Consider the following 24,244-nt stretch of genomic DNA (forward strand, 5'->3'; position numbering starts at 1 on the left):
AAAGAATGGCACATAGATGACATATATTTTAGCTTTCGGTATTTCCTAGTTTCTTCTTCAGTGATTGCGGTTGACAAAACTCTTGCGTGTGAGAACCTATTTTTCTCTATACTATTTTTCTTTCTTTCTATTATTTTTGCAAGTCTTCCTCTTTTTTTTTCGTCCCCTTTTTCTTTCACAGAGTGCGTATTTATATTACAATCTTGCCTTAATTAATTGAGAATTAATTAATAATGAATAAAATAGAGAAAAAAATGATCTTGATATAAAAGTTCTTGAAAACTAGCAGGGTTTTTAGAAACTGTCTACTTGCAAGGGTTTATGAAAAGTACTTATTGATTTTCAGTAAAACCCCTCATACTTGCAAGGGTTCTTCCAAAAGTGTCAGTGTAATTAGTGGGTTTACATATAGTTAAAGTTTCCAAATCACTGATATTGTAAATAATTTAGCTTTTTTTATTAATCAAATGATTTAATAATAAACTAAAATAAAATAATATGAAACCAAAATTAGATGTGAAATGTAAACCAAAATATTATTATATAAAATTACATACTACAACTCATTGCATAATATTCATTATAAAAGGATAAAAAATCATTAATTCATGCAAATGACCCAAACACCAAATATTCATGCCAAAGAACACTTCTCTATTTTACATGTTGTGGAGGCCAACTCAATTAGTACAAATTTTAATCACATTGTCAAGACACATGGATGGTTCTCTTGTTTCATTTCTAACAGTAAGATTTCCAAATAATACCTATTTACTTCACAAATGCAAATAAATGAACACAGACAACAATAACATATACTGTCTAAACGCAATTTAAAGGAGAAACTGTAAAAACAACAATGGGTAAGTTCTTTGAACGACGACAAGTGAATTAAAAGATGATAACCCGTTTCATATTTTATTCAGTATTGAGTCATATAGAAATGATAAATATTTATTGTTGATGGTGCGTTTGAAAGTTTTATGAAATTCTATAGTTTTAATATGCAAACATGATTTAAAATTATATTATATAATTATAGGTTAGAGTTAAAGTTTGAATGTGTTTAACCTTTTGCGGAAGAGAAAACGTAATGATGGTATATATCTGAAAGCTTCTGATGGAAAGAACAAATTAAGGACAGACAAAAGCTTGGAACTGAAACATCAACATCAGTTAAAACTGTCCCGAATAAGAGGTATACATATATATATATAGTGTATTATTCGTGGACGGTCCATATTGATGATTGTTATAGGTTCTCCAAGATGAAATTCCAACTGGACCAAAGGAAAAAGGACTGGTTCACAATTGCACTTTGCTACTTTGCTAATTTGCTTCACATAATGGCTAAGATGAAAATGACGCTAACCAATTAAGCTTTGCATTTACGTCTCTAATATCACTTTTCTTCATCAACTCATGTACCTAGGTTTCGATGCCGTTTACTTGTATATTTAGATGTGATCTGATCGTCCGTCAAATCATTAATAGCTGCGTCAAATACCAAACGCCAAAATAATTTGCCCTAGATATTTTCCTTACAATACACTGCTACCAAATTAAAGTAGGGAAAGAAAAATATAATAAAGAGAAAGAAAGTTACAAATTACAATGATGACAGGTATTCTTAAATGATCTAGTTATGTGATAGGACGAGGTTGGGAGGTTCTGGAGAAAATTCTCTGCCCTGGCGCAAGGATAGCCATGGGATCAAAATTGGCCTTTCGTTCCACAAATCTGGTCCACTGTTTCCCGAAGTGTTTCATCCAATCCTCCCGAGAGTGGTAGTGAGGAAAGTATAGCTTGAAATCAAGGCCTCTGGTTGTGCAGAACTGAATAATCTCATTGTTTTGCGCCACCAAGAATTCAGGTGGTGGACCCTTTGGAGGTGGTGGGCTGAATCGGAGCAAGGCTACTATGTAGAAGATGTCACTGTCAGGCACCACCACCGACTGACGATTATCCCACCTGTTTTATTTCAAAAACAATCACTATTTAGACAACATGCATAACAAGTATATATATACATGTGTGGTAATATAAATAAATATTTATGTTCAATTAATGCATTAGGTCAATTGAGTTCAGCATGTGATTGAGATTATACATCCGAACCCAGAGTGTTCATGGGGACCCTCGAAGAACCAAATTCCTCACCCACGAAAAGCACCATCAAACTTTAAATCTCGTATATATATAGAACCCATACAATTCCGGAATCACAGTTATCCGCTATGCCGAACAAATATCCTTGTCGATTCTCGATCAGTAACACTCACCATGACAGCTACATTGCTTGGAATCAATTGATATTTATTTCAATTCACAGTTCCAGAGAGAATTTCTCACATCTCACACTTCCCATTTTACCCTCTCAGATCACCCACAAGCATACACTCTCGATGCAACAAATTAATACAAAGTCTGTAACAGGATTGTTGTCAAGCGGGCCCCACTGTATCTTTGCACCATGCAGAGGTACATCCGTACAGGTGCATACATTGCTCATTCGCTAACCTAACAGACCTGCAACAACAACAACCCAAGGGTGGGCGTATGCATCGTGGAGGTAAGAGGTAGGGGGTGTGATAGGGTACGGAGGAGCAGGGAGAGTAAGACGGTACAACCATCACAATGAAGAGCTTATGATTTTCGATTGACGACCAAGATATGGTACAGTTGATAGGGGCCCCATTGTGGCTGACCTCAGATATTTCATGCTCACACTCAAAATCTTAACGACCCTGTTTGAATCAGGGTTCAGCAAGCTCAGCTCACACCCATCACACATCGTGCGAAAGAAAGAAGGAGCTCAGGTTATTCATTTTCGAGGCCAACATGTCACACGGTGGGACCCGGCCCACGTCCCTCACACGTGTTCTGCTTAGACGACTCTTGAATTAATATTTCCGTCTTTTTTTAATATTTGCATCACAAGCCTTTTTGGATATTAAAAAAAACAGAGTAAAGGTTTTTTCTTTTTTTTTTTAACTAAATATAAAATTGTTTGTTAATATATAGTGGATGAAGGAGGAAGAAGAGAAGGAGGCACGTACTTGGTTCGCAAGAGAGGGTAGACTAAAATGGGGCCATCCACCCCGTCCTTGAGAATCTTCTTGAACACCTCACGATCGAAATCAACAATGTCGGACTTGGACACAAACAAATTCAGCCAAGGATGAGGCGCATCCCAGGTGCCGCTGGCTTTTGCGTGCTCCTCCACGCGCTTTACACGTAGCAAAAACTCCGTGTAGCTCACATCCGTCTGGAACTTGAGACCCGGAATGAATCGTAGCCGTCCGAGCAATCGATCCACATCCTACACCGGAGTTAGTTTTAGTTAGAGGAGCAACGCAACAGCATAACACATACGGAAGATGGAATATTGAGTTGGATTTATTGTATTGTACTGTATTTAAGGGATGATATAGTAATTGACATTTTGAGATTCCAGAAAATGATGGGTTTTTGGCTATTTGTGGAAGTGTGGGGACCCTAACGTCAGCGAGATCTCAATGATCAGCGCTATGGAGCAGCTAGTGATGTTACATTACCATTTTAGCCACAATGGGATGCTCCCTATTACGAAAGTGACACCTAGTGACAATAATGATAAAGAGGCACAGGCAGAAGAAGCCGCAGCAGCAACAGGTGAAGTACACTCAGTTTCTACGGTAATTTAAACTATGGTATGGCTTTTTTATATTCGTCGTCAGAAAATCCAATGGAATTGAAGATACATCATTGCGGTATCGTCAGTTTTCAGCAACCATTTTCAGCTTGTGAGACAAGTTTTTAATCATAACATTCCTAAACAAAAGGGATTAGAACCAACCCAGTGAGCCCGAACCCTCCATTGCTAAATTTCATGTGAGTCATGTTTAACTCTGCTTATATTGACTTTTTACAATGGCCCACATATTACACTACTCTATGCTTCTTATGCATGCTTTTAACCCCTTAGCAACCACCTAGGTCAAAACTCGGTCATTAATTAATTGGGGCCCCCCCTCTCAACCCATCACAAATGGCTACTACTTCTACCAAATCTATTGCATCATCACAAAATAACTAACAGAGGATATCAGTTACTTGCCATATCCACACGCCCACGGGAAGGATAATCCGCGTTACCATAATGAAGACCCAGCTCCAAGCAATATAAAACTGGACCAGCAGTGGAAGGAATATGAATCGGGTCGAACACTTGTTCCGGGTCCAATCGCACCGTGGGCCATCCATTGCCCGGGTCGTCACTGTTCACCAGAACGAACCCTTCCACGTAATCAAAACATTCCTCTACTTCCCCCACCAGCAACTCTGCGTCCCCAGCATACTCCTCAAATTCAGAGTAAACCACTCTTATCCACCTCACCTAATTCATCAAATCAAACCAAGCAAAACATTTAAAAAAAAAAAGAAAAAACATAAAATGGTTCAAATGAATAATAATAAATTCTTTTTCCACCATATCTGGAGCTTGTTGAAGAACGACCCTAGCCCTCGTAATAATACCCAACTGTCCTAAGCCACCGAGCGCACCAAAGAAAAGTTCAGAGTTTTGTGTCAGGGAGCAGCACAGGGTTTCGCCTTTCCCAGTTACAACTTCCAATTCCGTTACGTTGGATGTCTGAGGACCGTAACGGAAGGTTTGCCCACTGACGCCGGCGTAGGACAGCGTTCCACCCACTGTTAAACCGAGATAGTCCGTCCACGACCTCGGAGCGAGTCCAACCTCCGAAACGCACCGTTTAAGGACGTCTTCCCATAATGCCCCTCCCGAGACGTCCAAGTAGGCCGTGCCTTCTATCCAGACAATCTCAAAAGGCTCCTCCAAGGCACGCATGTCGAGGACCAGTCCCTTCTCCGCCATGGCCTGCCCGTTCACCGAGTGCCCGTTCCCCCGCGCCGCCACCGTCAGACTCGGAGACGCCGCTGCGGCTTTCACCACTCTGGCCACGTCCACGGCCGAGGAAGGCCTGATCATGGCCAAGGGTTTCACGGACTTGATGCCGCCGAAATCCTTACTGGCGATTCCGGTGGGACCCAATTCGTCGATACTGGCTTGAAGTTCAAGCGCTCTGGAGAGGCTGGCAACTTCGTCGTCTTGCCTCGATTCCGCATCTTTTTCGTGAACGAAGTGCTCCAAATAAGCTAGCATCTTGTGCAGCGAGGAAGTTATTTGTTGTGACTGAACAAAATTTGCATAAACTCTCAAGAGTGTAGTTCTTCTGTTTCTTCTCCCAGGTGAAGTTTGGCATTAAATAGTGGCTGATTTGGATTTATTTGGAATTTTTAATAATTAAAAAAAATCAGTAGTGGTATTTTTTGGATTCATTAGAATTATGACGTCATTGGCCCCTTTCAATATTCCGTTGACGCTATGATCCCTTCCACATCAATTGTCTGCCACTTGTGCAAGTTTTTGAATTCCTGAATTATTATTATATTATTCCCTGACATCTTATACTGTGAATGCAGTCCCATGCACTTCCAGTGAGCTTCTATCGTCCCACCTACAAAAAAATTCTTTTCATCTTTTTTTTTTTTATTACAGAAGTACAAAATTTGTGTTTTTACAGTTTTCTTAATAAAAAGAGAAAGAGAAAGATTTTTTTTCAAAGTCATAATTCCGAAATTAGTATCAGGTTCTTCTGTTAACTGTTCATGAACAATTACTACATCTCTTTCCATGACAGATAAAATAATTAAAAAGAGTTAAGAGTCTAACATAAACATTATTCAATGCCTAAATGCATCTTACTTAACTCCACTATCGTTGATAAATCGTCATTATCTACAATCATTGCAATGGTGAAAAGATACTCACTCAAAATAGAAACCAGTCAGGTAAATTTATCCCAGATTAAACAACTAGCGTGTGTTATAAGAATATAAAAGAAAAAACTATTTACTTTTAAAATATTAAAGCTATGGATATCATTTAACATTTTTTTTTTAAATTTAGTAATGTAGCTTATTTAAACAGATATCATATAATGTGATATTATTGATTTATTTTTTAGCATAAACCGTAAAATTATATGCGAATTAATATGTTTAAAAGTTTAGTTTTCTCTTAACACCGAGACTTAAATTCGTTAATTTATTTAGAGATAATATTATTGACCAACTTAATAAAGCATGGCATAAAATAAGTAATAAAGACAAACTATAATGATATGTTTTTGAAATAATGTAAAAGGGAACTGCATCAATGGCAGCAAGGCATATGCTTAATGGTGGAATGAGCAGGAAGACCATGAAGATGTGTGACGTGGCAAGTGATGAGGAGAAACATTGAAGGAGGAAATTAAATTTTATTTTACTTTCTCATAAAATAATAAAGCGGTTTTATTTTGTATTATTACTACTTTTTCAATGAAATTAAATTATAACATTTTCGAAAACTTTCGCCTAAATTGATTTATCTAAAACTTTTTAAAATGCTAACGTTTGACCATAATATCTCTGAAGTACATAAAAAATTTATCATATGGTATTGTGTTGTAGATGTAACTAATATGATATAGATATAAGAAATTAGGTCACACTCCAATTACTAATAGTATCAAGCTGTAATCAATTACCATATCAATTATTGATATCCTGTTACAATGTTTGTAATCAATTATCAATCAAGGCCATGTTGTCTGGCCGGATGCATATTTTTAAAATATTTTTACTATTTATTCCTTTTTATTGTCTTATTGTAATGTTCCAATAACGTATTTTCAAATAGTAATTATTTAATTAGGGGAGAGAGTGAAAAAGAAATCACGCGTACTCCACGTAAAATTAGGGAGAATTTATCTTATGTTTATTTGCAATTTCCTTTTAATAACAATAACAAACATATTAATGAAAATAATTATTTAAATTTTTTTTTACCGTGGTCGTATGAATTAAATTTTCTTTTTCAAACCATATCAACTTTTACTTTTATATATATATATATATATATATATATATATATATATATATATGTGTGTGTTTCTGTATGTATACATAAGAGAATAGAATGTAATTGTACAATTAAAAATTCTTAAATTAATTACTCTTTTGACACTTGTAAATTTTATTGGTTTTTAGTCTTTTTCTTTATTTAATTTTGAGAAAAAAATTGTTTAATAATTATTTTTTTGATAATTTTTTGACAATATTTACGTAATAGTTTGTGATTGATCCATTTTAAATGTTTTTTAAACATAGATTTAAACGTATCAATAATATTATGATATGTGTTTAATTGTCAAAAAATTATTAAAAATAGTTAATTTTGTCCCTCCATTGCTATTTCTTTTTAGAGACCATCACTTTTCAGTTTTTCTTTTTCCTTTTGCCTTCAATGCCCAATATTCTTATTTCTTTAAGTTTATTTATTTTTTTTACTCATAAAGGATCTCATTTTTATGGACTTTATTTCTTACATTATTAATATTTTTTTGTTGTTTGGAATTTTATTTATAGATTGTTGATATGTAACAGGAGGCGTAATACACGAACACTGTCAAAGATGAAATAACACTGTAGCAGTGAGAATATTAATATTTTAATCAGATTTTTTTTTTAATTTCAAACTTTAATACATATTATTGTATTATTAAAATGATTCTCAAATGAAATCATTCTAAAACTACAACTTTCCATTTTAGAATTCCAAACTTTATATTTTTATTATTAATACTAATATTATTAGTATTAGTAGTACTATTACAAGCATTAGCATGAGTAGTGTTATTAGTATTAGAGTAGCATTATTATCATTAATAGTAGTATTATTAGTATTAGCATTAGTAATATTATAGTACAAATATTATTATCGTTGGTATTATTATTGTTGTTAGTATTAATATAAATATTATTTTATTATTATTATTATTTGTATTATTACAATTATTAGTGTTAGTATTGTTATTAGTATTATTCTTACTATTAAAATTAGTATTAAATATTATTAGATTATTTTTTGAAATAATATTTTTGAACTAATATTAGTATTAGTCATGATATTAACATTGTTATATTATTATTATTATTATTATTATTAGCATTACCTATTATTATTAGCATTAGTAACATTAGTATAAGTATTATTATTATTATTATTAGTATTATTATAAATATTAATATTAATATTTGTATCATTAAAATTAATCTAGAATAAATTTTTACTGTTTCTAATACTATATTAAGAATAAAATTTCACTCTTAATATAAATCACCTCACTAATCTGCAATACAATTTTTTATATTGACTTAGGAATTCGTAAACTATATTTATGATGGAAAAGTGGTAAACCAAATTTGATATAACAATTATAGCATAATTAATTTAAAAGGTACAAGTTTTTCTTCATCTACATAATATAAATCAATTTTATGATTGATGACAAATCTTGAACCAAAGTAAAAGTTCGTATCATACCATGTTAGATAAAATTGATTTTTTTTTTTTTATAATCAACCAGCCAACTGACTAATTGAAGTTAACCCAAATACAATTAATTCTGTATTAATGATCGCTTGGATTCCACGTTAACTAGGCATATGGAATATTATTTAATACATGAAAAAAGTTAACGAATTAATTTATAAAGATTTTATCTATTCAATAGAAATAAAATATATCATAATTTAGGATATAAATAAATTATTATTGTACATTCAAAAGACTAAATATATATTTAATTTTTAAAACATTGCATTGTTAGTGGTACAAAATTAAGTTTACTAGTCTCATCATATCTGGATCTTAATAAATAGGAGAGAAAAGATAGTGACAAAACCAATTGAGTTTGAAATGAAAGGTTATGCGCCTGCGCACACAGCACTTTTGTAGTGTGGAATTCCTTCAATATTTTATCTCTCATTTAAGCCAAGTTCCACAAATCAAAAACACTTATCATTACCTGAACTCAACTCACTATGCCATTTCTTCAAGAAAAAAAAAATCGTAACAACTCCCATAGTTGAAAAAGTGTGGGTCATAAAACAAAATTAAAATCACACCAATTTTAGTTTATATTTGTAGGACTACCCGTCAATCAAAGGACCAATTAATCTTTTAGTAAGAAAATGATCGATTTGTCTAAAAATTAATTCGAATGATTAGTGAAAAGTTAATGAAAATAATTATTTTTTTATTGATAATTAATAGGAATAATGTCATTTATCAATGATTATGTCTGACAGAAAAAACCGAGTAACTTAACTCTAAATATTAACTTTTATTACTAAATTATTAGGTAAAGTTATTAACTCGAACGTCGAATTTTGTATACATCTATTCACAATAAAGATAAAGACAAAGACAAAGAAAATAGAGAAAACAACATAATTTAAAGAATGAAACAGACAATTTTAAATGCTTTACTACTGAAACAATTTATGTTGCATAGTGTGTGGTTTTCTTTAAATGCATTGAGATTATTAAAGCATAGTGGCTATGTTTATGGCATTTAGCATTTTGCTTAGTTTTGTTGTGATATGAGCTTAACATGGGAACTAGGTGATGGTGAATTACAAAGATTGACTTGTGATGTAATAGGAGGCATGTTTGAGATTCTTAAAAGATCTCAGTCACGTCATGAGGTTCGGTTTATAGATACATGTTTCCACACAAAGTTTAAACTCAACTCTCACCTTATTATATATGTCGTATTAAACAAGTGCCTTTTGCTTTGTAATTTGTCCTACTCGTCTCATCAAAATACATTTATGCACACTCTATTACTTCATGCTATCATTGCTTAGTCTTTATAGAATCATAGCCACCTATTTTAATATTTCCTCTTTCTTCTTTTCTACCACTTACCCATATCAGTCCAAAACACTTCTTCACATCCACCACAAAACTCACTTCTATTTTTTTTTTCTTTTTAAGTTATCTAACATTTACTTTCTACAAATTACGATTTCTTTGTCTTTGTTCCTTTGGATATATGTTTTTGTATAATTTACCTTTCAAAAGTTTTAAGTGTACAGTCATTTCTCATCATTCATTGTTTTTATTATACAAATTAATGGCAAATAATCCACTATTTATTTTTTTTACTGTCCATTTACAAACACTATACAAGTGAAGCAATTTTAAATTTTCGTTGTACAATATATTTAAATCGTAATGTGCTCCAATGAGGAGAAGTAATTAAAGTAAAACATTTTAATATAATTTATGTTTAAAAAAAGAGAAAAGAAACTAATTTTAGAGATGTCTCCTTTTATTTATTTTATCAAGTTACGCAATTTATATTTAAATTTTTAGTGGGAGTACAAGTTTAATAGAAATAAAATTTATAGAAAAAAAGAGAGTAAAACGATACTTCAAACTGAAGTTGACTTCACCTGCTACTTACTTTTCATTCATGTTAAAATAAGTGTTATGTTGAAATTTGAGATTATTCAAATCGTTTTACGTCATTTATATTCAGAAAAAGAAATAAAATAAACGATAATCGTGATAAAATAATATTATTTTGGGCAATTCTCTTCCAATTAAGTAAAATCTAAGCATGATTATGTAAAAATGAGGTGTAGTACACATATTAAACTTCAACTAGAGGGTTTCAATACTATTTTATTTTGTGCTCACAGGCTCAACTTCCCAACCATTGTGGCCCAGTTTACAGGCCCCAAGTTCACCACTTAAAAGAACACTGTTTTAGGGTAAAAAATTGATAAACGAAGATCAAATTATAATTATAGAAAAGCTTTATTTTATATTTAGGGTTTAGGGTTCTTTTCACAGAGTAATTTTAACATAAATTGTTGTTTCTACACAACACATTATTCATTAAAAGTAATAATAATTAATATCATAAAATAGATAACATGATGGAAGTGCAGTTGATGATGGTTATTTGAGTTGATTGAGGACTAAGTGCGACGAATAATAATGGGAGCACCATGCTGTGGCGTGAGAGTAATAGTAGGAGTTGCCGGAGCATGAGCATAAGTGGGTGAGAGTTGGAAAGAGAAGTGTTGAAGAATGAAAGCCATAGCCATTTTTGCTTCTAAGAAGGCAAAGTTTTGGCCAGGACAGATTCTTGAGCCCCCACCAAATGGATAGAAAGCGATATGATCCTTTGAAGCTTTTGAAATCCCTTCACTGAATCTACCTGGGTTGAATTCTTCAGGCTTATCCCAATACTTACTGTCATAATGAAGAAATAACAAAGGTAAACACAGTTCAACCCCTGCTGGAATCGACATGTCTCCCACTCTTGTTTCGCACCAACTGTATTTGTTAATGTTTACTAGAGGAGGGTATAATCTCAAAACTTCATACAGTATCATTGACACCTGCATATTGTCAAACACTTGGGGGTCATTTTTTTTTCTTTCTTTCTTCAAACGAATTATTACAACAGCAACAGCAGACAATAAACTTACAATCTTGAGGTGATTAATGTCTTCATAGTCAAGTGTTTTTTTGCCAAAAATCTTCAGCACCTCTGTTCTTGCCTTCTCTTGCCAATTTTGATGCATAGATAAAACAATCATAGTCCATACAAGCAAGTTGGCCGTGGTCACTTGGCCGGCAAAGTAAAACAACTTGCATTCTTCAATCACATCATCTGTTGTGAAAGAATCACTTTCTTCCTTATACTGTAGCAGTGAACTTAACAAATCATGCTCTTTCACTTTATTCTCTTTCATTGCCTGCTCTCTCTTCTGTATCATATCTATTAACATAGCTTTGATTTGGATATCTAGGTTGTACCTGCGCTTGTTCTTTGTGGTTGATAAAAATCTAGGTTCGTGCAATCATAAAAGGTGAAGTGAGTATAAATCAACCAAAAATCTTTATGATGTTAGTATTTGTCTTCAGACTTTCAAGTTCATTTTATTCCAGTTTACATTTCAAATTTGTATTTTAAAACCAAAAGGTCACTTTCACAATGGAACCTATTAAAAAAAAAGGAAAAACAGTTCATTATATTTGTAGTTCATGGATTTTAGAATAAGATTAGCTTTGAAAGACTCACCATGAATAATGTTAGCTTCTGATCGTTGATCAGGCTTTAAGTTTCCATAAATAAACATAATGGTTTATGTGTTGTACCTGTAACCTGGGATATAGATGTTGTTCAGGGCTTCATTGACCAAGACTGCTTGCTTCTTTTGCAGTTCAAAAATTTTCTTTCCCTCTTGATAGTTACTTCCAAAGGCTGTTCGAGCTATCACATCAGCAGTAAGAATTTCTAATTCTGAACAAACATTCAATTCATACCATCCACTAGCTTCTACTAATTTCTCCCATCGCTCGATCATGTTGTTACAGCTGATTGAAAATGCTGGCATCATTGCCTATAATATAACTCAAAACTATATCAGCACTTGCAAGATTGCTGCTTAACATTTACTGTTACTGTATAAGATTGAACTATTTTGATCATTGTTGGAATAGGATAATCGACAAAAAAAGCTATCATTTATGGTGTTGAAGACAGAAAGGAGTAGAAAAGAAAAGTGTTTGGGAAATAAAAAGTTACCTTCAATTTCTCAAGGTGGAAAGCTGATGCTACCAACCTTCTGCGTTTGCTCCAACTTTCGCCTTCTAACGAAGACAATCCTCGCGATAGAAGATTGATGAGAGGGTTACGTGGTGGCTTCACAAAGTGCCCTTTCGTGTTTGTTAAAATCAATCGTGTGAGCTCTGCATCTGCTATTATGAGTCTTGGTCTTCTTCCAAACCAACACAGTGAAATTTTTCCTACACATAAATAACATTACTTTGATTAATCATTCCCTATAAAAGCAATAAAACTAACTTAATCCCAGTAAAAGAAACTTGTTACAAGTGCTTTTTTAAAAGTGATTATGATGGTAAAACTAATTTACCATGTTGCTGAACGATTTGGTGCATAAAAGGGAGGACTCGAGGGATGATCTGATGGTCAAGGGAGATAGTTTTTGATAATGCCTTTTGGGTACAGTCTTTCATGTCTAAAGTGTCACCAGTAAAAAACCTGTATGAAGTTCCTCTAATCCCTTGCTTCCTCAACAATTTCTCAATTTTTCTGGGTCTCCACCACATAGTGTTCACAAAGCTAATCAAGACATAGAAAATTAGCAAGGCAAAGCACCATGCCATAGTTTTCAACATGCTATCTTCCATGTTTCTAAACTGGTACAGACCAAATAACAGGGCTATTTCCACCACAATAAAATGAAGATAGAATTGTGGTGAAATTGAGGATTAATATAACTATGGAAGAAACCTAAAGCTTAAAAAACTTAGTATCAAAGAATATTCATTTGAGGTGAATGAGCCAAAAAGATGCATCCAAATGTTCAAAATCAAAACTTATGTATTTTATAAAAGGATTTGGCTTCTCTTGCCTATTCTTTCTTCTTTTAGTACTATTTGATTGTTTTAAAATTCTAATTCTTATTAGTATTAAGATATATATACATATATATAAAACAATGACAACATAAAATAAGTTATAAGTTAAAATTAGATATGAGAAATTTCTCTTGCCAAGTGGAACCATAAGGTAATTTTACCCATCACGTCCCAATTTAATATATCGGTTTACCATTTAAAGACAAACAAACTAAGACTTTATCATCTTATATCACTATAAATATTTTACATTTATTAAATGTTATTCTATGATATGTTTACGTTGGTTTTAAATATCAATAGTTTTAAAGGAAATGTAGTATATATAAATTGGTGAAATAAAAATATGTTCATTTTTAGTTTAATTGAACCACCCTCCCAATGAGTTAATGGGTACAGTGTTGCGTGGGGAAGTGCACTTAAATACGTTAAGGCCATAAGTTCTAATCTTCCAATTAATTAATGGATGCACTAGTGTTTACCTATGCTTTACGATTTTTCCCTTTTGGTCAGAACCCTTTATGTATGAAATACTCCTATCTCTGCATAATGTGTTTTTTAACAAAAAAAAATGGTTCTTTTTTATCTATTTTTTTTTAATTTTAGGATAATATATGTTTTTCTAATTATAGTTTTTTATTATGTTTTGAAAATAATTGAAGGAGATATAATAAATATATTATTTAAATTATTTAAAATTTATAATTCTACTTTATATACAGAGTATTAAATAAAAAATAATATATTTAATTTGTTTTAAAGATCAATATTTACAATTTACTTTGCTATATTTTGCTACGGTTTCTTTTACAAATCTTTTTAATTTTACTTTGTACACAGAGTATTAAATAAAAAATAATATTTTTAAATATCAATATTTACAATATGAGAAATATCAAATTAACAAGTAACAGTTGTTGAAAATATACAATAATCCCTTTCTTGATATGATCAAGTATGTACCCAGTTTTAATCACTATTTGCCTAGTTATTCGTCAGCATATATTTTGTTTTTTATTAATATCTAGTTGGACAAACTAATTTATATTCTTAGTATTTTTATGGGCCCAGAAGTTATATTTTCTTTTATTTTATGTTGGGCCACAAGAAGAAACAACCCGAAGAAAAATGGGTGTTTCATCTATGCCTCCAAAGATTTCACCTTGTACCTTCAAATTTCAGATTTACCCTTTTGATTAATAAGGTTTGGTGAACATTATTATAATAACTATTATTGATTGTTATTATTATCACTCATGACCTTATTATTATATATTAAAGTTAGCATTGTTAATTTGATTTGTGCTGAAAAATTGAAAAATTTAATAACAAATGAAACTAATAAAACGTATGCTTAATGTTCATAAATGAAAGGCATATAAAAGTTATTATTATGAAAAAACATTATCGAATATGGGAATAAAAAAAAAAAACATCAGATTTCGAAATTCGATTCTTCTTTAATCGAATATCAAGATTTGATGTTTGTTTTCCTCGGATTCTCATTGATACCTTTTTCTTTTAATTATATTATTTGTAAATGTTTATTAGATTATTTTAAAATGTTTTATTAGATTATTTTTAAATATTTAATTAAGTAATTTGTATGAATTAATTTAATTTACGAAAAAGTTAAATTTATTTAAAATTAATTAATTTATTTTAAAATTATATGAAGAATTTAAAATATTCTTTTAGGTAGTGTTAAGTATTATTAATTCATTGAAATAATTTAAAATAAATATTAAATGTTTACAAACAAATTTATATAATTCATAATTAATTTAATTAATTCAAATATTTATATATTTATAAAATCCTAATATTTCATTAAAAAATAACTATATATCTTGAATTTCTAAAAACAACATATTTTAATGGAGATTGAGAATCTGAATTAAAGAATTTGGTCAAAAGATTCTTATATTTTTAAAAATTAATCACATCTTAATAGAGGACACTATAGATATTTTAAAAAATTTTGGAGATGCATGATGAAATTATTGAAAGTGTTGGGTGAAACATTTCACAAAAATTTAGTGAGATTATATAATTATTATAATCTATTTAACAGTTAGAATATAAACATTGTCGGGTAATAATTTACTTTTAAGCTTTCAGATAAGTGATGAGAAGAAGAAAGGAAAATAAGCTTGAGAGACTAAACATGAAAATTGGAATATCGTATTTTTTAATAAAAAGTCAAATGCTAATCTAAAACGAAAGATGTACTTGTTTTAATGAAAAAAAAAAGTATTTATTATAATATAAAAAAGGTAAAAATAGATATATTTTTACTAGGCCTATCGTTGTTTATTACAGAAGTAAGTTGTTACGGATTTGTGCTTACATTTATGCAGACATAAGTTAAATTGTTCATCTTCTTTTTAATGTCATGAATAATATAATAAGAATATAATTTTCTTTAGCACACCCAATAATATAATGTAATGTAGTATGATATTTCAAGACCTGTCAATTACAAATACTTAACAAAAATATTACTACTTAACTAGCAATATTGTTTTGGTAAAAACTGCAAATTTTTATTTAATATTTTTGAAAAAAATGGTAAACATTTTCATACAATTGTTTTGCCCAAAATTGCAAAACATAAAGACTTTTCGAAACCATTTCTCTATTAATTAAGCTATTTTATTTTAAAAAAAAATTAAATCGACAAGTAATCCTAAAATTAAAGTTTCAAAACTACAATAGTATTATAATATTTCATAATTGTTATTCTAAACTCAAATTCATATAATAACTTCAAAGACACCGTCTACTCATAATAATTCCAAAAGTTTAAAGCAATTATTATAACCATCATTTTTAATAAATCACATTTTCAAATTCTTAATTTGAAATTCAGTCCAATCCTATTCTAAAAAAAAAAAAAAACTCAGACAGAAATAGAAAATTTCTAACTTGTTTAAAAGAAAATCATAAATAAAACATCAACTATATATAGTTTTAAACAAAGAAATCTATTCAACTCATAAATTTCATGCATAAACAGATATCCACGCATATATACCTTAATCACACACACATAGAGATATATCTACCTATATATATATATATATATATATATATATATATATATATATATATATATATATATAATCATCTATTAAATATAAAAATCGAGTCATATAATAGTTAACATTAATTTTTTTAAGAAAAACGTCTCTGTTTTTAGATAAAAAAATGAAGATTGTGGAGCATACACATCCTTTAGCTGGTCAATATATAGTATATCTTTTATTGTTCTTCATAAATGTAAAGTTGGTTATTAATTCACTAGTAGAAAAATAGCTTTTTATGACGGGTAAAATTGACTTATTATAACGGATAACCTGGCGTTATAGTTCTGGGTGTTATAATAAGTCTGTGCATTTTATGACGGACAGAAAAGTCCATCATAATAGGTCCAGTGTATTATGACGGACTTCCTGTTACCTATCATAATAGGTCCAGTGTATTATAATAATATATTGAACATATTATAACGTAGTTTCTGAAATACGTTATAATATGTTACATATTATAACGTAGTTTCTAAAATACGTTATAATATGTTACATATTATAACGTAGTTTCTAAAATACGTTATAATATATTAAACATATTATGACGTAAATTAATTTGTACGTTATAATATGCTAATTTCAGTACATGATTTACTACGTTATCAATTCCCATCTTGCCCTTATAATTTACTATCTTTTTCTTTCTTTGATATACGCAAACTAGAAGTCCAGCAATGGGAATTTGAATAGTAAAAACTGAATGTTTGGTAGCTAATAAATTATTGAAATTATTAAGGTTCTAACCAATTTAAGCAGAAGAAAAATTCATAATTAAGTAGAATGTCTTTACTTAATTCATAATTTGACATGCAACACATTTAATAACATCTAGAATGTCTTTACCAATTTAAGGTTCTAACAANAATTTCACAGTCTACAGCTTTTCCTCAAGAACNTGACCTTTCTCNGGGTGGTGGAGACCGGNTGCAGGAACAGTAAAAAAGTCAGAACATAACGAAATAGCTCCAAAAACTATTTTAAGAAAACAAAACAAGTAAATTAGATCAAACCTATCATATCTCCNATTTATCGGACTTTCAGCTCGTTCATACTTGGGGCTTCCTTTTGTTTCTGGTCGAGAAGATGGATTTGATCCATGACCATAATCTGGGCTACCCCTACCTCTACGATATGGACTGGGCGATCTACCACGACCATATCTCCCATCAGGCGAGTCATGAGCTCTTCTTTCAGGACTGTATCCGTTCCTTCTATCTCTGTCATCATNATCTCTTATGGCATACTCCACCGTGATAACACGGTCCATAAACTTGCTGCAAATCAAGCAATAAACAATCAAAAAGAGGTCTAAACTAATAATTAAAAAATATATCCCCTTCCCCCTTACCTTCTTTATTCATGTTACTGAATTCAGAGTATTTCAAAGGGGTAAAAGTTCGGGGAATGGGGAAACACGAAAACTAGTCAACAATTGAGAAGGCAATTACAACCTCAGGTTGGTCGCCTCCAAAGCTCTAGTAGCATCCTCCTGTGATTCATACTGAATAAAAGCAAAATTCCTTCTGATCCTTATATTTAANATTTTCCCATAAGGGTCAAAATGTCTCTCCAGATCCTTTGTCCTGGCGTGAACTNGATCANAATTAATAACAAACAAAGTTTTGGATGGCCTTGAATTAGATGAAGGTTTTCTGGAATCACCACCTGACCTTCTACTGTCACGTTCTTGCTACAAATCAAAATAAAAATATAGTGAACGTTAAAAACTTAAATTTTGGACAATAAACCAGAATTACAAAATAAGCAGCAACTAAAAGCACAAGTTCCTTTGAATAAACAAGCATGTGTCAACTAGCNAGACTAGGCAAAGTTAGTATTGATTTATAGTATGATAAAAAGCATGTACACAAGATAGTATAATAACTATCATTTGGGTCTCAGTGCNATTTACTACCTACCTTAGTCCACTCAACACGAATCCGGCGTCCCTTTCTACCAAATTCAGTTCTATCAAGCCTTCTGATTGCATACTCAGCATCTCGTTCATCTTCCATGTAAATGAAAGCAAACCCTGAGAAACAAGAATGTTAAACACAAAACANCACATAAATACTTGATTTAAACATTTGAAGACTCCTGGCATGAAGACAATTTAGGAATGATGGTGTGCATCAACTTTGCTGATGAGATAAAAATTCAACATAAATCGTGAATAAAAACTGTCAAGAAGTACCACAACACCTGCCACAGTTGCGAAATCATCATGGTTTCTATGTTGAAACATGTTGGAAATTGAACACTGAGCAAAAGTCATGAAGAATGAAAAAGCAATGAATGCTGAGGATATGCAGAATGGGCAGGGTAAGGACGGATCAGATTGCTAACTATCCAGCTGACTGAAATTCACAATTAATACCCCTGCAAACACTTGGAAATAAGAAAAGAAAATCATAACGAGAAAGCATATATTTTCTAACTACATTATGTACTTGGTAAAATACTGATATAATATATAATTGTTGCATGTTAGGATGGTAAACTATCATGAGTCATACATAGATGCTGCTGATATAAATATATAATATTATTTAAGTCTGTAAAAGATAATAATAATTTATGAGTTGTAACACTAGGGTAACTAATTTAGCTTAATATTTATTGGAACGTTATTTTATTGGGCACTTAAAGAAAATCTATGGGAACGAGATTCTTGGTATATTTAATATGCAAATAATTGCATCTTAGAAGTCGGTGTGTAGAACCTGAGTTATAATTTACATGTATGTAGAGATTACCAAATCTTGAGTTTCCTTTTGACAGATTATGATGGGGAAGGTACATCTTAGAAAATGTATAACATATTACACAAGCTAATCAACAAAATTAGCTTTTGTTGCTGTATCAAAGTATCTATGGCACTTCTCATGCTAAAATTAATAAAGGGCCAAAAGAAAGAGATGAAACAAATTAATGATATTATAACCTAGAAAGACCTTAAGGAGAAACACAAATACTCCTGAGGGAAATGCAAGCTGAAATTTTTTAAACAGCAATCAGCCATCCTCCCAGGCAAGATGGACTAAATACGACTGAATTCTTCCCCATCAATCACAGTAGTAAAATCATGTATTAAAGTTATTGTTTAACCAATTTCTGGCCTCTATAACTAGATTCAGCATTTCCTCAAAGTTAAGCAAATGAAAATACTTAGAAACACCAAAATATGCTAAAAAACATTGGAATCTGTTCATAAAATGTTCACTAAGATAATATGACTTCAATCTTAAAATGTAGCCAGTCCATGAAAACACACTAAGCAAAATAGAAAAGCAGGATGTTAGAGCCATAAAGTAGCATTACAGAGAATACACACATATCAATAAACGATCTAGTACTTAAATGTGTATAAAATTTTAATTAAAAAATCTAGCTAAATATTTTGTTTAAATAGACTCTTTTAACCCAGAAGTAACCACCATATGCAATAAAGAAACACAGAAAAAAGCAATATTTCTTTGCAAATTTGAAATACGGCATGGAAATTGACATACCAGCAGTGTCGATCATATCATCCACCATTACTGCAACCTTTCCTTTAACATCACCAATCAGGTTCATCACCTTCAGGGCAAACATAACACAGATGAATATACCTTGGGAGATCCATGTTGTTAACTTTACCTTGGCGCTGAAGATAATTAGTATACTATAAAAATAGTTAAACTCTGGGCACATCCAAAACTAACAATAAATAGACACCGTTTATGTAAGATATTCTCTTCGTTCATTTTGGAGTTTGAGAAAATTCAATGTATTTTAATTTCTCTAAACCACAACATGTTTTCCTTGGGATGATCTTCCTAATTGCTGATACAACAAACATGTTAGTATGAAACTAAGAGATGACAGAAATAATATAGTTATGATTTTGTTTATTGTGTTGCAGGATTTTCTGAACATGTACTTCAAGGACAAGTATAGGCCAATTCCTAACGTGTACAATCTTGTGCTGGCCATGTTATGGCGTCACCTTGAGAATGTTGAGCTTGAAAAAGTTAAAGTGGTTCACTACTGTGCTGCGGTGAGGGTTGAATTCTGAATGAAATGAAAGTGGAATGTAGAATAGTGATATAATGTTTATTTAATTTTGTTGCATTGGTGTGACAGGGATCAAAGCCTTGGAGGTACAGTGGGAAAGAGGAGAATATGCAGAGAGAAGATATAAAGATGTTAGTGAAGAAGTGGTGGGATATATATGAGGATGAGACTTTGGATTATAACTATTCACTCACTGAAGCGCTTTTGGAGGGTGGCGAACTCAATTACGTTCCAGCTCCATCTGCTGCTTAAAGTGACAACTTCAAATCAGGAGAACTTAATCTCCATTCGTCAATTAGATCATGCAAACGGAAGACTACTCCATTTTCAGTGCCCTCATCATTGAGCATCTAAACAACAGTAAAAGCAAGACATGAAAATGAAAAAGAAAACAGCAGAGGCACATACAGGCGGAGCTTCCCATGCCGTTCATGTTGAACACTGGATCCAGAGGGTAGGTAATCCTCAATGTTTGGCCGATCAAGGTCCAATTCAGAACTCGACGATTTTATTCAAGGTGGAAGAACTAACACGGCATAAACTAAACCCTAAATGTTAATATCAACATTAACAAAAAGAATATTAAAAATGAAGGAAAATTAAAAAAAAAAAAGCAACCCTAATATCAAATAAACATACCTTGTGCTTAGCTCGAACAGAGTCGTTTTGAGAAAGAGCAACGAGAGGAGGAATCCACAAGCAAGCCTCTGTTGTTAACACTGTGAGCACAGAGCTTCTCGATTCGCCTTCTTCCACCTTCTTCCACGATCGCCTCTTACGAACAACAACTTCTCGAATTCGCCCCGACGAACAACAGTTTCCCCGTCAATCCAAACACAATCCCCATGAATTTAGGAGAAATTAGTGAAATTAATAGAAGAAAAATGTAACAAATTAGGAAAAAGCAAAGAGTACTATGTGAACTATGAATCATAAAACCTACTTGGTCACACTTTGGAGATTTTGACAGAGACAGCGTAGGCAGTCTCAGAAGCAGCAGAGGGAGGACTGTCCTCGGAGCACGGACGAGAGAAGCGAGACTGAGATGGAACGAAAAATATGCAAGAGTTTGGAGTAGAGGAGAGAAGATCGACTGAGATGGAAAAAAAATATGCAAGAGTTTGGAGTAGAGGAGAGAAGATCGAAACTCAGAGCCAACGTGATGAAACTAAACATGTGAGAGGGAAATGTGAAAAATTAGAGAAATATTATAACGGATTTCCAAAACTCCGTTATAATATATCTCTGCAGTTGCCAAGTTATAACTCATTTACTAAAATACGTTATAATATCTCTTAAATTTATTTACAAATTTGCCACCGCTTTTCATATTATAACTGATTTATCAAACTATGTTATAATATATCTCTATTATAACAGATAAGTTTTGTCCGTCATAATATAGACTGTTATAAAAACCCCTTTCTCTACTAGTGATTTAAGGAATAAATATATTTTTAATTTTTAATATTATAAGAATTCTTTTATATAATAATCATTTTTAGTACTGAAAATATATTAAAAACTTATTTAGATATTAATTTCTTCGATAGTAAATTTTGCTAAATAATATTAATGATCAATTTTGAGATCAATTCATATTATAAAATATTTTAATTATAAAGACCAATTATATATATTTTTATTTATGATGAAAAATATTTCAATTATTAATAAATTTTAGTTTATAAATTATTATTTAATTATTTTTAGTCATTAAAAATTGTCATAATTTAATATTTTCTTAGGGGTGTAAATTTTGAAATAAAATTAAAAACAACTATTTTTAATAACTTTTTCACAACAAGACACATGTCATCACTTTATTGATCTGTTTAGATTTATGTTTAAAAAAAATATGTAAAACGAACCAATCACAAGTTACCACATAAGTTTTGTCAAAAATTAATTGTTAAAAGAATTTTTTCAAATTAAAATATACTTTGATTCTAAATTTTGATACAAAGTTGATCCTAAACTTTAAAAATAATATATATTGTCTTTCTAATTCAACTATGTTAAAAAAAATTACATATCAAATATGTTTTAAGATGATATTTTAATATTTGAACGGTCTATTTTGACAAATTTAATTCAAATGTTAGCTACAATATTATCTAACAAATTTTAAAAAATTATCATTATCATGTTAAAAAGAAATTATCTATTATTTTTAAAATTTAAAAATTAAAATACATCAAAATTTAAGATATAAACAAATACATATGAGCACTTTCTCATATATATATATAAATGAATTCTTATACAATAAAGAATGAAAAGATTGTAGATTTAATTTGATTCCTAAAAATAGAGACATAAATATATAATGTTTACAAGTGTAGCTGAAGGCAGAGACATGATTGATAACTGATTCGAAGGGATAGAGATATCACATCAATACCAAGAATGTCGATTTCTGAACAAACATCCAATTCATACCATCCATCAGGTTCTACTAATTTTTCCTCATGCATGTTCTAACAACTAATTCAAAACCATACCCTATATACTATTACCTCACATTCCCATACTATTTTCAACTCAAACTCTTTTATTTATTATAAATTACTACAAATTTTAAATTCAAAAATATTTCTTAAATAATAAACCACACAAAAAGTTATGATTTTCAATAAACTTTACTAATTTATAAAGTGTGATGAAAAAAATATTACTAACTATTATTATATCAGTATCATTGTAATTCAGACTTGGTTTTAGTGCAGTAGAGATATTTATTTAAAACTAAAATAAAAGTTAAAATTAAAATTTTTAATTATTTAGATATTTATTTGTAAATATTTAATGGAGTTAAATATGTTTTTAGTCCCTATAGTTTGGAGCGATTTTGGTTTTAGTCCCTCTTTCAAACTAAGATACAATTTAGTCCTTCAACTTTAAAAAACTCTGGTTTTAGTCCTTCAAATTTTTTTACACTGTTTGACACATTTTTACTTCCATGTTAACTGAGAAACGTGCTTGAAACAACAAACAAAGTTAAAAAAAAAATTGATAAAAAGGATTAAAACCACAGTTTTCTAAAGTTAAAGGACTAAATTGTACCTTAGTTTGAAAGAGTGACTAAAACCAAAATCGCCCCAAAGTATAAGGACTAAAAACATATTTAATGCCTTTTTACTTTCTAAACAAATATTTTTATTAAGTTCTGAAAGTTAATTTTCACTTTTCTTTTTTCAATTAGAAAGTGTCGGTAAGAAAGTGAAGGAAATTTTTACTCATAGATCAAAGTAAGTTTTTTTTTTCTCTCATATCTCAAGCTTTTTTTTTTCTTGTTTCAATTATATACAAGGTTTTTATTATTGCATCTGATATTAAATTCAAATAATAGGTTCATTAATTAGTTTTGGATTTAATACGAAATTTGAGTGAATTGAAATTGAATGAATTATGTTAACTTGTTACATTGTAAATAAAAGTATTAAAAGTTCAGAAATTTGGAAATTATACTGTTTATTGATGAATTTTTAAGAAGATTAAGACAAAGATATAATATTGATGAGACTTAAACTCAATTTTTAATATTGATATTATTTTCAAATCAAATTGAAAATTATTATTTTTTTCATCACATGTTCTTTCCAAATAGGGATGACAAAAAAATTCGCGGACACAAGTATTTACGCGTAAAACCTGTGGCGGATAGTTACTACTCACAAATATTTACTATATGTGGATAACGCATAATTGGTACTTTAATACTCGTTCCTAAACG

General features: G+C 30.7%; 4 protein-coding genes across 9 annotated transcripts; 1 reads left to right on the plus strand and 3 right to left on the minus strand.

The window, feature by feature from the left end:
• Window positions 1-1,159: 1,159 nt before the first annotated feature.
• Window positions 1,160-5,264, minus strand: LOC106762749 (cytokinin dehydrogenase 7). The gene is made up of 4 exons (XM_014646801.2): window positions 4,472-5,264; window positions 4,100-4,378; window positions 3,060-3,322; window positions 1,160-1,971 (listed from the first exon to the last, which is right to left on the minus strand). Exons 1-4 carry the CDS (start codon window positions 5,162-5,164, stop codon window positions 1,644-1,646), a joined length of 1,563 nt encoding a protein of 520 aa, XP_014502287.1. The 5' UTR covers window positions 5,165-5,264; the 3' UTR covers window positions 1,160-1,643.
• A 5,240-nt stretch (window positions 5,265-10,504) lies between these two features.
• On the minus strand, window positions 10,505-13,200 carry LOC106760437 (cytochrome P450 CYP72A219). The gene is made up of 5 exons (XM_014643867.2): window positions 12,850-13,200; window positions 12,501-12,721; window positions 12,071-12,315; window positions 11,398-11,758; window positions 10,505-11,307 (listed from the first exon to the last, which is right to left on the minus strand). Exons 1-5 carry the CDS (start codon window positions 13,124-13,126, stop codon window positions 10,882-10,884), a joined length of 1,530 nt encoding a protein of 509 aa, XP_014499353.2. The 5' UTR covers window positions 13,127-13,200; the 3' UTR covers window positions 10,505-10,881.
• Window positions 13,201-17,213: 4,013 nt separating this feature from the next.
• Window positions 17,214-21,676, minus strand: LOC106759884 (serine/arginine-rich splicing factor RS41-like). 6 transcript variants are annotated; one of them, XM_014643262.2, is made up of 8 exons: window positions 21,452-21,676; window positions 21,148-21,296; window positions 20,917-21,056; window positions 19,962-20,031; window positions 18,652-18,837; window positions 18,369-18,481; window positions 17,901-18,139; window positions 17,214-17,723 (listed from the first exon to the last, which is right to left on the minus strand). In XM_014643262.2, exons 5-8 carry the CDS (start codon window positions 18,722-18,724, stop codon window positions 17,324-17,326), a joined length of 825 nt encoding a protein of 274 aa, XP_014498748.1. In that variant the 5' UTR covers window positions 18,725-18,837; window positions 19,962-20,031; window positions 20,917-21,056; window positions 21,148-21,296; window positions 21,452-21,676; the 3' UTR covers window positions 17,214-17,323. The 6 variants fall into 6 exon arrangements, with proteins under 6 accessions (XP_014498748.1, XP_022636646.1, XP_022636643.1 ...); XM_022780925.1 differs by lacking the exons at window positions 18,652-18,837; window positions 21,452-21,676 and adding an exon at window positions 20,703-20,824 and having other exon boundaries at window positions 21,148-21,406; XM_022780922.1 differs by lacking the exon at window positions 21,452-21,676 and having other exon boundaries at window positions 20,917-21,049; window positions 21,148-21,405.
• On the plus strand, window positions 20,041-20,760 carry LOC106759886 (galactinol synthase 2-like). The gene is made up of 2 exons (XM_014643266.2): window positions 20,041-20,491; window positions 20,578-20,760. Exons 1-2 carry the CDS (start codon window positions 20,300-20,302, stop codon window positions 20,758-20,760), a joined length of 375 nt encoding a protein of 124 aa, XP_014498752.1. The 5' UTR covers window positions 20,041-20,299.
• Window positions 21,677-24,244: the final 2,568 nt, after the last annotated feature.

The sequence above is a fragment of the Vigna radiata genome, chromosome 5 (genome assembly GCF_000741045.1).
Source record: "Vigna radiata var. radiata cultivar VC1973A chromosome 5, Vradiata_ver6, whole genome shotgun sequence".
In the NCBI taxonomy this organism is placed as follows: domain Eukaryota; kingdom Viridiplantae; phylum Streptophyta; class Magnoliopsida; order Fabales; family Fabaceae; genus Vigna; species Vigna radiata.